The 12,487-nt window shown below is 36.7% G+C and overlaps 1 protein-coding gene across 4 annotated transcripts in view; it reads right to left on the bottom strand.

The window, feature by feature from the left end:
- The window catches only part of LOC119834766 (receptor-type guanylate cyclase Gyc76C-like), a 22,064-nt gene that overhangs the window by 2,207 nt on the left and 7,370 nt on the right, over nt 1–12,487 (bottom strand). For 3 of the 4 annotated variants that reach the window (XM_038359254.1, XM_038359252.1, XM_038359253.1), the window contains 22 exons: nt 11,129–11,339; nt 10,705–10,902; nt 10,529–10,594; nt 10,012–10,252; nt 9,780–9,926; nt 9,493–9,695; nt 9,230–9,413; nt 8,958–9,118; nt 8,295–8,585; nt 7,957–8,076; nt 7,282–7,422; nt 6,794–6,865; nt 6,602–6,691; nt 6,443–6,518; nt 6,179–6,337; nt 5,544–5,733; nt 4,669–4,809; nt 2,788–3,010; nt 2,416–2,560; nt 1,558–1,760; nt 968–1,103; nt 148–307 (listed from right to left, as the gene is read on the bottom strand). In XM_038359254.1, coding sequence (XP_038215182.1) covers nt 148–307; nt 968–1,103; nt 1,558–1,760; nt 2,416–2,560; nt 2,788–3,010; nt 4,669–4,809; nt 5,544–5,733; nt 6,179–6,337; nt 6,443–6,518; nt 6,602–6,691; nt 6,794–6,865; nt 7,282–7,422; nt 7,957–8,076; nt 8,295–8,585; nt 8,958–9,118; nt 9,230–9,413; nt 9,493–9,695; nt 9,780–9,926; nt 10,012–10,252; nt 10,529–10,594; nt 10,705–10,902; nt 11,129–11,311 — 3,530 coding nt within the window. In that variant the 5' untranslated portion in view covers nt 11,312–11,339. The remainder of the gene's footprint in view (nt 1–147; nt 308–967; nt 1,104–1,557; nt 1,761–2,415; nt 2,561–2,787; nt 3,011–4,668; nt 4,810–5,543; nt 5,734–6,178; nt 6,338–6,442; nt 6,519–6,601; nt 6,692–6,793; nt 6,866–7,281; nt 7,423–7,956; nt 8,077–8,294; nt 8,586–8,957; nt 9,119–9,229; nt 9,414–9,492; nt 9,696–9,779; nt 9,927–10,011; nt 10,253–10,528; nt 10,595–10,704; nt 10,903–11,128; nt 11,340–12,487) is intronic. The other variant, XM_038359255.1, reaches the window with a different exon arrangement.

Genomic DNA, 12,487 nt, shown 5'->3' with positions numbered 1-12,487 from the left:
TAAAAACACAAGTTTTGATACAGTAATTAACACGAGAAAGTAAGATTAAGGTTTAATCTGCTGCTGAAAATATCACATACTTAATCTCAAACAAACTAAAGGGCTGGATTGCCAGCACATAACTAAATATGAGCAGCATCGAGTCACCTGTTCCGTATAGACGAGTCCCTGTCGAAGCGGGCGCGGGCGGGCGGCGGGACGGGCGCGGAGGGCGCGGGGGGCGCCGGCAGCGCGGGGTGCGCCGGCAGCGACGCGCCGCTGTGCAGCCGCTGCCGCACGCCGCCGCGCCCCGCCTCGTTGCGCAGCTCTGCCGCACCGCACCGCACGCATTAGTTACACACGCACACGCACACGCACACACACACACACACATGCACACGTGCACGCACGTGCCGACGCATACGTACACACGTGTACGCACATATACGCATACGTATGCACGTACGTGCGAACACGTGTAAAAATACAAATAGATGCATACAAACACGAACGCATACTAAATTTATGCAAATGAAATTCATATTGGAGTTATGCAACATCTCTCATAAGACGGATATTGTGGATACAATTACGAAAGTCTACTATAAAATTTATACAGTTAAATTTTAATAAAAATATAAATAAAATATTATTCATTATTTTATTAATAATATTCAATATCTTTCAATATTAAATATAATCTCAGATCATGATTCAATTGTGATTGAGGTTAAGCTTTATGTCCATCACATGTGATTTATATAAATGAACATAACTTCAATTGAAATGATTAAAATGATGCATTTAGCTCCAAGACAAAATACAACAAATTTTATTGAAGTTGCGTTACGTAAAAACGAAATCAGTAGCTTGAAAATAAGATTGAAGCCGTATTGGCAAATAAAGCAGTAAACACGGGATTAAAAATTAACACTATACTTTATATATATTCACAACTTCAATGCAAACTAATTATAAATTAACTTACCCGATATGGAAGGATGTCTGGAGTCGGTCAAGCGAGGGCTGCGTCGCGGTCGACAGAACAGAGGACGCTCCTCTCCTTCCACTAAACGCTTCTGAATTGCCTTTTCAGTCGCACCCACAAGCCAATAGGTTTGTAACTGCGATACCACAAATGTAATTATTATAATTCATCATTAAACACATTGTACTAGTCAGAAAAAAAATTATAAAGTAAATAATATATTGTTCCTGTCATGAGTCGCCTTGCTAAAATGATTAACAAGTGAGTGTAGAACCGAGAGGTAGTGAGTTCGATTCCCGGTGGGGACTTAGAAAGAGAAACGTCTCGGTGGGCTGATGATGCACCTAAGTGCAACATCTCATTTCATCTGTCCCAAACCCCACTAGAGGTAACGTGACTTGATTTTTATCTCCAGTTAGTTAAATCACTAATAAATCTTACTAATGCTAAAAAAAAAAATTTACATCGGTCCGATAGTGTTTGTGTGAAAACATCACAAACACACAAACACACACACACACACACACAAAAACACAAACGTTTATCTCGTTACAATAATAAAAATGATTGATAATACAACGCGTACGCACCACGCCCTTCCCCTTGATGGGTATGGAGCCGCGCGGCTCCACGATGTAGCCGCCGAGCTTGTCGAGCGCCTGCTTGCACGACGGCGAGATGTGTATGCGCAGCGGCTCGCCGTTCGACTCCATGCGCGACGCGGTGTTCACGGTGTCGCCGAACAGGCAGTACCGCGGCATCGTTAGACCCACCACGCCGGCCACCACTGCGCCTGTTGTTCATTTTCGATTTATAGTAACTAGCTTTAAGAAATAAATTGATTTTTCAATCCGCATGTTGATAACATCACCACTGCTTAAAACGGTGAAGGAAAACATCGTGAAGAAATCGGCATTTCCAAGACTCAAAAGTTCGTGGATTATAGCCTGATCCCTCATAGGAGGCTTAAGTTCCAGCAGTGGGAACATGGGCTGATGATGATGATGAACTAGCTTTCGCCCGCGGCTTAGTACGTCTTAAACTCGGTGTTAAACCCCTTGCGCTATACCGTGAAGATTTCCTACTATGTTTGAAATATCTAAATTGCTATACTAGTTAATGGATATTATTATACATATAACCCTTCCCGCGGCATGGTTAGACCCACCGACAACTTCGCGGTCAGATTGATTGCTATTCACTAGTAATATTCACCAACACTGGTACTTAGCAATTATCTCGCAGTTTATCCACATATTGGCACTTAATATTAGCAAAAAACACTAACCACTTAGTTACCAATCCCATATAGACTAGTCATATCTGTAAGTTTGTACTGGTTATGCTATTTCCAGTTGGTAATTTAATTGCTCCATCACTATAAATATATACATATAATCTGTAAGATTTTTTGCGAATATGACATACGTATGAAACAGTTTGCTTACCTGTGTGTATACCTATTCGTAATTTTAATATTTCGTTTGGTCTGTGCGATATTTTGTGACTTTTCACGGCATTTAATAATTCTAGTGCCATAGAGGCAATTTCACCAACGTGTCTATCGTTATTCCTTATTGGAAGACCGGATACCTGAAATGAAAATATAATTAGCACTAGAAAAATATAATAATATTAATTAGTTATACATAATTATTATGTATAAATAACTAAATAAAATTGTTTAAATAATAATTAAATGAAACAAACATAAAAAATTAAAGGTATTTTACAACAGAAAGGACATAAAATTATCATTTCTATCGATGATATTTAACACACAAGACTTTTTTAAATGCTAAAAAATAAATATCACTTACCACCATGTAAGCATCTCCGATTGTCTCCACTTTGTATACATCATAGCCTCTAATGATCCTATCGAACACAGTGTATAAATCGTTGAGAAAGTTGACAACTTGCAGTGGGGTGCTCTCCGCGGACATGGCTGTGAAGCCCACTATGTCACTAAAGTAAATAGTCACCGAGTCAAACGACTCCGGCTCCACACCCTCACCGGTCGTGAGCCGCCGGGCAACTGACCTGTAACAATCAGTGGAGTCAATTATATAGTAACCGTTGTGTTGTATGCATTTCATTGTAAAAGACACTCTCCGAGCCATTTTCTTAGAATCCTGCTCTTCCATTCTTCAAATGGATTGCGTTGGGCACCTATCTTGCACTTGTACTAGTTACAAGTTTAGGACATGAAAATTAATTATGGGATGCAAAGTAAATGTATTCAAAGCGATATTATTATTTGAAACAAACTTATAAAGATATTATAAGAATAACTAAACATAACACTATCTACTCTCTACAAAGGATATTTAAAGCCGATCTACAAATAGACTTAACTCTAATTGCAACACTTACCACCGAAACAGGGATGTACCTTTCAAATATACATAAAAAATACAAAAAAATATCATTGAAAAAGAACTGGTGAAATACATGCATTGAGTCAAAAACAAGAATCAATAAAGAGAAATTAGTTACCGTTCGCTATTACGCTAGAGTTAAGGCGTAGTTATCGAGATAAAGCTGAGGAAACGCCAACACCGACCAATGCGCTCTACGCATGACCATCACAAACCCCAAGCAAGCTACCTCTACTGTGTTAATAAGGAAATTGAGCCAAAACATCGCTAAAATTTACCACCTACGGCACAAGACAAACCGTATTAACTACAATCACCAGTAGAGAGTTAATTACCTCAAGACATTTTCACGACATTTCTATAATGGATCAACCCCCACATCTGGAAAAGAACACAAGTACAACAAAGTAAATACAAGAACAATGTTTTTTTTTTCTTTCGTTTTCACAGTAAAAACGTGTAGCATGTACCACTGCTTTACATCAAGTCCACTACTATGGAGCTTTTAATGCGAACTACAAAGGCTATATATACAAAATTCCATTCGACAAATCGAATGCACCTTAATAAATTGAAATGTATAATATTAAAATAAGTTGAGTATGTCACAGCAGAAGTATTTTTATATACGTCTATTCAAATGGTTTAAATGGAAATGTCAATGATTACATCGAAAATGTATATACCCAATCGATTTACACTTTATACGACTATCATTCAATAAACATTCCCATGAAATACACGTGAAACTATCCCTTTAAAGATTCGACAATACACTATTAAAACTATGGACCAAATGTAAACCAGTGCGCACAAAAGTGCGGCCATGTGCGATGTGGCTTGTTGTATTTGCGTCTTCCGTCGACATTCATTACACCGAGTAAAACAAAACATATAATAATTAGTATTTTTACAATACAGTCTTACATCTAGCAATTATATTACGGTGTACATGCATGTTCCCACAAAAAGCTCATAAAGTGTTTGACGTTTACAAACAATGGGAATGAGTTTTTACTTGTTCTGTAGAGATACCAATTTTAGCACTTCAAATTATTCTATCAAAACTTATTAGAAGTAATGCCTTATAGGAATTAACATAGAGATTTAATCACAACAGGAATCTGCAAGGCAATTAGGGACCACGCCGTATCGTATTGTTAGGCGTGACAGGAGGTTTCTGTTATACATATCGAACAAACATATATTAAAGCACATAAGTGTGGTACAAGCATTTCCGGTAACATTTAATGCGGTGCTTGGAAACTCTGGAAAAATGTAAGTATATTTAATCTTTATCAAATTAACAAATAAACTTACTTTGGCAGCATTCTGTGGAGTAAATCTTCCGTCTTCTGTTTTTCTTCTATTAATAGCCTCGTTCTCTCATTGACTAGTTCTTCTAAATTATTAGCGTACTTCTCCATCATATCCATCATTTGGTCCATTATGTTTCTTGATCTATAAAAAATTGTATGTAGAATTTAAATATTCAAATATACATATTTTGAAGGATCTATCATCTCACTTTTACAGTGTTTTGTAATAACACTTGTATAGTATATATAACGTTATCAATCAAGATACATAAATATATTTTCATACTCTTACGTATGTGATACAGCATGGTCTGTGCTATTTGTAAAAATAGATTCAGCTAAAACCACGAAAAGTTGTCCAATTTTTTAAGTTATTAATGAATTGATACAAAACATAGTTTTTGTGGGAGACGAGCATGCTTCGGCACAAATTTGGCCAGCTCGTACTACACCCCTCCAGAAGACTGGCGTGATATTGTAGCATTCTACTGTATTTCGTACGCTGAGCGGAGGCCCATTTCGTTTCCCTCACCATTCCTAGTTCATTCTTTCTTATCAATCGTCATGTCTATCTTTATCCCTTTCCACTACCTTTACCAGTGAATGAACATTTGTCATGGGCGGTTGAGATCGCCGAACAACCAGCTCAGTTGCCGGCTATGCTACCATACAATGAATATTCCAATGAAATACTATGTTATCTTCATTGCAGTGGACCATATACTTTAAGGCATTTCAAATCACGCCATGCTGTCCCCTTAGGGATTTGGCACTATACACTTTATAAATCGACGTCCCGATCATTACTGCCTACTCGTCCACCACGATACCCCAGCACACATGTTACATCATATACGGCAGTGCGCGCGCACTCACTTGCCGGACTTCATCTTCTTGAGGCGCGTGCGCAGCGTGGGGAAGTCGGGGCGCAGCGCGGGCTCCTCGTGCCAGCAGTCGCGCATGACGCCCAGCACGTACTCGTCGGCGCGGCCCTCCAGCGCGTGCGTGTCCGGCCGGAACGCCTCCTCGCCGTCCAGCCGCCCGCGCTTCACGCGCTCCACTATCTCTGCAATGCGTGTTTGCGGTGGGACTTTTGTGCCTTTCACATGGGTTATGTAGATGTTCAAATTTTTATATCGCTCTGAGTGAATCAGATTCCATTGGGATGTGAATAAAAAAAACTTTTATGTACGCATGTATGGAATTTGTTTGAATATTTATTTATTTATTTATATGATAATATTATCTACACGTGCAAGCGAACAAAATCATTTGAAATGTCGGCAAAAAAACGACCTTGAATTTTACAAAGTTTTAAAATTTACCAGCGATTCAGTTTCTACAGAGAAGAACCAGCAAGAAACTCTGTGTATTAACATATATGCTAAGCAGCGCATATAATATTGCATTTCAATGTGTACTGTGCACCTATTACACTCTAGTAGCGAATATGTAGTTCACCATTATTTCAAAACAAATACCATCGTGTAAAAAAGGGAATAAACTCTAACCTTTGGGTTCTAAAGAAGTCAGTCCAAACGGACCGCGACGTGCGATTATTTCATATAAAATAATTCCAAAAGCGTAAACGTCGCCTTTCTGTGTGCCCCCGACCGTGGCGTTTGGATAATCAAGTTCACGCAATAGTTCCGGAGACTTCCATAACAGACCTGAAATTAAAAAAAATAGCAATTATATAACATAACTCGTCAATACTATTATAAATGTAAAAGTATATTGAGATAGATTTAATAGTCAATTATTTAGTTTTATACCTCTGTAATATTGGTGTTCCCCTATGAAGTCATTTTCCGCACTATATCTTAATTCGTGTAGACCAAAATCAGTTACCTACAAATAGAATTATAAGTTAAGACCGCAAACATAAAAGAAGAATAAAAATTGAAATAATTTGTTCAATACGTGTTACATACTTGAAGCATCCACCTCGATGTTACAACACAATTCGAAGATTTGAGATTTCCATGAAAGATCAATGGTGAAGTGTGTATGAAAATCATACCCTGAAAATATGACAATTCAGAATTTTTTATACCAAAAAATTGTAAGATAGAGATATTTAAATATTTGCATTGTAATTCGTATGATACTTCACAATATCTTACCTTAATGAGATCATGCACCAATGACGATATGAACATATTATCTAACTTTATATCTTCATTTTCAATTATATCCTGAAACAGATATAATTTATGTTAATTAAATATAAAATTAAATAGATAAAATATTTTTAATTGGATGTCAGAAATTATTTTGTATGATATTCATTTCCTAATTTATAACATTATTAATGAAAGGATACATAAACTATCGCCAATTCCTGTCCAAACGTGTGATATCTTAGACATACAAAACCCTAAGAGTATTGCAGATATCTATATATTCATTTGGAATCATTTTCCCCCTTGCGTTCTTAGTTAAATAAGTTAACTTAGATCCCAAGGTAAGACGCAACATATTAATTAAAACATTTATAATATTTTTATCATTCATAACTTTTGTAAATCACTCGTAAATAACTAAACCGTAAATTTAAAGTTTTTAATTGATATTGAATGCTGTATTACTTAAAGGTCCCTAAGTCACTTACATACAAGCTCCCCTTAGCGCAATAGTCGGTGATGAGCAACACCCGCAACGGCTCGACAACGGCGCCGATAAACGAGTTAAGGTTATCGTGTCGTAGATCACGCAATAATCGCATCTCTTTCATCACCTCGCGGGATATATCCTGAAAAATAAAATATCCTTGAAGAAGAACTAAAAAAAATAGACAAAATCAAGAGAAACACAGGCCTTTACGTATCGCCCATCTACATAACCAGCATTCAGTATAATCCATCTAAGTAGATTTTAAAAAATCTTTTTTATAGTTATCTCTATCTCTTTATGTATAAAATTCTCGTGTCACAATGTTAGTTACCGTACTCCTACGAAATGGCTGGACGGATTTTTATGAAATTTTGTGTACTTATCGGGTAGGTTTGAGAATCGAAAAAACATCTATTTTTCATACCCATAAATGATAAGAGTTAGGCAGAACAGTGTTTGCCGGGTATTAGAATACGTATTATTTAGTATACGTATATATTTTTGTATAGTATCAATAATTTGAAAGTGAACGGGTATCCTCAATCGCGCGAAATTCCAAAAAAAAAAAATCGTAATGAAAAGGGAGCCTAAGGACACCATTTGTTGAAATCTTTTTCTTAACTTAGTCTGAGCATTGAAAGAATAGTAAATATAGAATTAAAGTCTAGCTCACCTTCTTCTTTGAAAACTTCAGTTCCTTTATTCTAACCACGTTGCCTTTGTACTGCGCTGTAGATGTAAATATTTGCGTGCAACATTTACTCTCGCACGATATGCCACTCGCCAGACTCAACTGAAAAAATGTCACATTTCATATAAAAGAACCTTGGTTCAAAAATACCTCACAACGTATTGTTTATTAACAGTTCAAATACGCCTAAATGTGTTAACCTCCACGTTGAACTCAGCATTGAATATTGTTCTATGAAATGTAACATAACTAGTTTGTTTGTAAATCTTTTGAAAAGCGTATTTGCGATTGCAACATGATATAGTGGATGCGAAATTTACCTTACTGGGTGACCAGACGAAGCCACTACTTAAATACCCGTAAATTTCTTGCGGATCGATCTTCCACAGCAGCCCCTCTATTTCCTGTTCAATCTTCCATTTCCGATAGATGCTTATAGTGACCACGAGTGCACAGAACAGAGTCACTGCTAGCGTGCCCGCGACCACCAACGACGTGATTTGTGAATCATCTTTGGGACATTTTTCATTCAAGAAACCGCATGACGGTTCGTCCTCCGGTTTCACATTATCCGGCCAGTCGATTTGCAACCGCGGATTTAATTTGTAATCCTGTATCGAAACAATTAATAATTATAATAATTGATACATAATAATTAATAGCGACAGCTCATAAACAATGCGCTGTATCACGACCACACAATGGGTTCGAGTTATGACACTGTTTTAACATATAGTTTAGTTTCATTGTAATTACATACAAATTACTTACATTTAACTAAACTCATAGGCTATTCGTCCAGTTATCTTTATATTTAATTCAATTGCCCTAAAATGTCATTTATCAAAACAGCATGAATGCAAAATATTCGTTTGTTAAGTATAAAATAAATGTCGACTTATCATATTTACGTGAACGACCTACCTACCTACTTATTTTTAGACCAAAGTAATTATAATTTACCAAGTTAGGTAGATACGCACCGGAAACTCTTTGGTGGACTGTTGAAAATGGCCGACGGGCACCATGCTGTGGGAGCAATTTACCACATTGTCGGTCAGGTTGGTCGGCTTGAACGCTAACACGGAGAAGTTACCTTCAGAATCGGCGCGTTCATCTAAACGGATCGACATACCCGATACACCTGAAATGCACATGCTGTAGTAAAAACTACTACTAGACTATAATTTCTGCGTTTATTAAATATAATATCCATTTGCTTCAACTTGCTTGAATTTTTTTATTGAGAACTTACTTTTAAATGGTGTAATTTGTATCATTTTGGAGACGATACGTGTCCCGTTAGTGGCAATGAACATTAGCTTCTCATAAGAGAGTGATTCATTCTTATACCCAGTCTCCTCTTCTATTACTTTATGCAGTGCTGTTGCATAAAGCTTCACAGAATCGTACAGGTACGCAGCGTATATAGACACGTACTAAAACAATACAAAAGTCATATATTAAGCAATACAAGTTTTCACCTACTACCTGAAAAAATAAATTATCAATAATAACCTTTAAAAATTTATTCTCAAACAAAATCGGCACCGGAAATTCAAACGGTTTCCTTGAATTGTACACTTGAACTCTACTGGTAAAATCTTCATAGCTCCTATCTGGTTCCGAAGATGCTACAACAAGTAAAGACTGTGCCCTTTTTCTAAATTCAGGTGTATTTGGACACGACATTAACTGCTCTCCTGCACGTTCTTCGGTTTCTGGAAATTAATAAATAATTATTATTTGTTAAGTTGATATTGACAGACTTTATATTTTGCATAGTTCATATAATATAAACTTACTTATTAAATATTTTAAAGAATCTCTGGTAGTATATGTCATCATATCTACGAATATGACCATATATTCTCCGTTTACGAACAGCTGTAATGATTCCATAGCCGTCATCATGTCTATGAGGCCTGATGGCGATCCAAGAAACACATATACTGAAAAAATTCAAAATTAGCGTCAAAAATTCATTTCAATTAGTAAAAAACCTAAGTCTAAAACGTAAACAGAATGTGCTCTTACTTCTTGTTCTATTTTTAGTGTCTTGTATGAACTGATACCAGAAGCCGGGAGCGCAGCACGTCATCTTCTCCTCGCAGCACTTAAAGCCGTTGATGACTGGCCGCTGATGGTTTACGGTCATATTGTTCTTTTTAGCGTGATTCTCCAGTGTTAGAGCTACGGTCACCCACAACTCTTCGTACACTATGGAGAACTTGTTCCATCTGTAGTACCGCAGCAACGATATAACCGACTTTGTGGCCTGCAAAATGTTGCGACTTACGTAAACTGGTGGCATCTCTGTGCTTGTCATATAACACTATCAATGTTATTGGCACTTCACGCATCATTTACCTCTCTGACTGCTTTTGCATAGAAAAAAAATACACCACCTCTATAGTACCATCCTAATGGATGAAATTTTAAATTAATTTGGAGGTACACAATATAACGTGATAAAGGCACATTATTGCGTATGTAATATTTATATACTCAATTAATTTATGAACAGTGAATGTGAACATTATTCAAGTCATACCTGCGCGTCGGGTGGCTCTAATCTTGCAAAATTTGGCAATGTCGAAGTTTGGTAATCGGAACATTTCTGAAAGGTGAATAAAAATAGACAATGAATATACCTAAATGCACGTACTATATAAATATGTACAGAAAACAATAAATCTTGGATTTATTTTAATTGATAAATACACTAACATAAGAGATCATCGGCAAGTTTCTAGACTGTGCTATAATAGCTTCTGTATGGCAGCGTCCTTCGGGGCCAAAGAATGCGACGACTCCTGAACAGCTCATATCTGTTAGGACCCTCGTCGCCGTCACCGTCTCGCACTTAGTGTCGTTCCACACCATTGATAAGTGAACATCTGGCAGTAACTTCGTATCATTGTTGAGCTGAGGATAAACAATATATTCCATTAAGCAAGAATACTCACGAAATATTGATTAATAATTATTGTATACCTACAAGCATTTAATATAAGCAATGACCTGATGTCGTTTGAACTTATAGGATGCAAAACATATCAATGGATTATAAAGAGCATCGGATTTTAATATCCCTCACGAGGTTTTAGAAGTGTACAATAATTTACCAAGGATATTAGTCAATAATATTTACCTCCTCGAGGGCCATGGAAAGGGCCCCGGAAATAGCGAGCCCCTGTCTCGAATTGAGTTCACCCGTGATCGAAGGAAGGTAACCGATAGTGATGCTGTACTTCTTGGGAACGAGTGCATCGACCGAAGACGCGGCCAAGAGGCCCAGCGCCGCGAGTACAAGGACCCGCGCGCCGCGCCACATGCCGTCGCCTTCACCGTGGCGCTACCACCTAAATCCCATCAAATATTAGCTCAAACTTGTTACATAAACAACTTACGATAAACTTAAACTGAAAGTATTCTATAATAATTATGTATTTCATTTATATGAAAATTACAACTATTTGAAGGTATATAATCGATGTCCATGTTCAGAGTTTATTTCCATTGCACATAAATAGATATAAGATGTCTTTCAACGAGTTTCGACTTCTGAGATTTAATAACTTGTAACGCGCAGCGAGCAGCGTTCTGGAAGAAAACTGCTCCGAACGCTTTCTAGTAATACGAGTAACGGCTGACCTATACACTTATAGCTTCATTGCTAGGTATACTTGTAAAAATAAGATATAAACCGACCTTTTTTTGTCTATTTTACATTTTATCTAAGGAAGCAACTTAAGACTTAATAATAGAAAAATATTACAGATCTATTAAGTGAACATTACAAATAAATAATCGAAAAATTGTTTAGAAGTTGCGCCACGTGGTTTGGGCTGCGACCGCGAAGTTTGTATGTGTTATTCTAGTACATAAGCAACAGCACTGCTAAGTATTATAAAAAACCGTTAAGCAATTTTTGCGTGAAAGAGTAAGAAACATACATACATCCTCACAAATTTTCCAAAATATATTAATATAGTAGGAAGGATTTAGGTATAATCATAAGCTGAACATAACATATTAAAATGGATATTATAAACAAGACGCTTTTTTACTTAATACGTGATGTCTTATGTGCGTCAATAAATTTGATAAGATGTGAATAAATATTTATAATAAAATTACATATATATATTTTGTGAAATACCCAAGCTACTGATTTACCAACCTTTGTTTTACTTTATTTTTTCTTTAATTTCTTATATTATTACAAAGCAAAGTTTGTTTTTTTGGGGTAAACTTCAAAAGTACCGATCCGAACATGAATTTTTTTGCTGAGAGAAAACTGTTCAGGAGTAACAAAGTATTTTTTTTTATCCCGCTTCACCACGGGCAAGCGGCCGGCTCGGCATGTAGTCGAATACTATAGAGGTATTATATCTTTAAAATGTGTGACGATTTACCTCCCAATTTAAACAGTTACTAGCTGTGACCCGCGGTTGAAACCGCGTAAGTCCGTATCCCGTAGGAATATCGGTATAAAAAGTGCCTGTGT

The sequence above is a fragment of the Zerene cesonia genome, chromosome 20 (genome assembly GCF_012273895.1).
Source record: "Zerene cesonia ecotype Mississippi chromosome 20, Zerene_cesonia_1.1, whole genome shotgun sequence".
In the NCBI taxonomy this organism is placed as follows: domain Eukaryota; kingdom Metazoa; phylum Arthropoda; class Insecta; order Lepidoptera; family Pieridae; genus Zerene; species Zerene cesonia.
The sequence above is the reverse complement of the archived record's forward strand: the minus strand, read 5'-3'. Positions and strand labels throughout refer to the sequence as shown.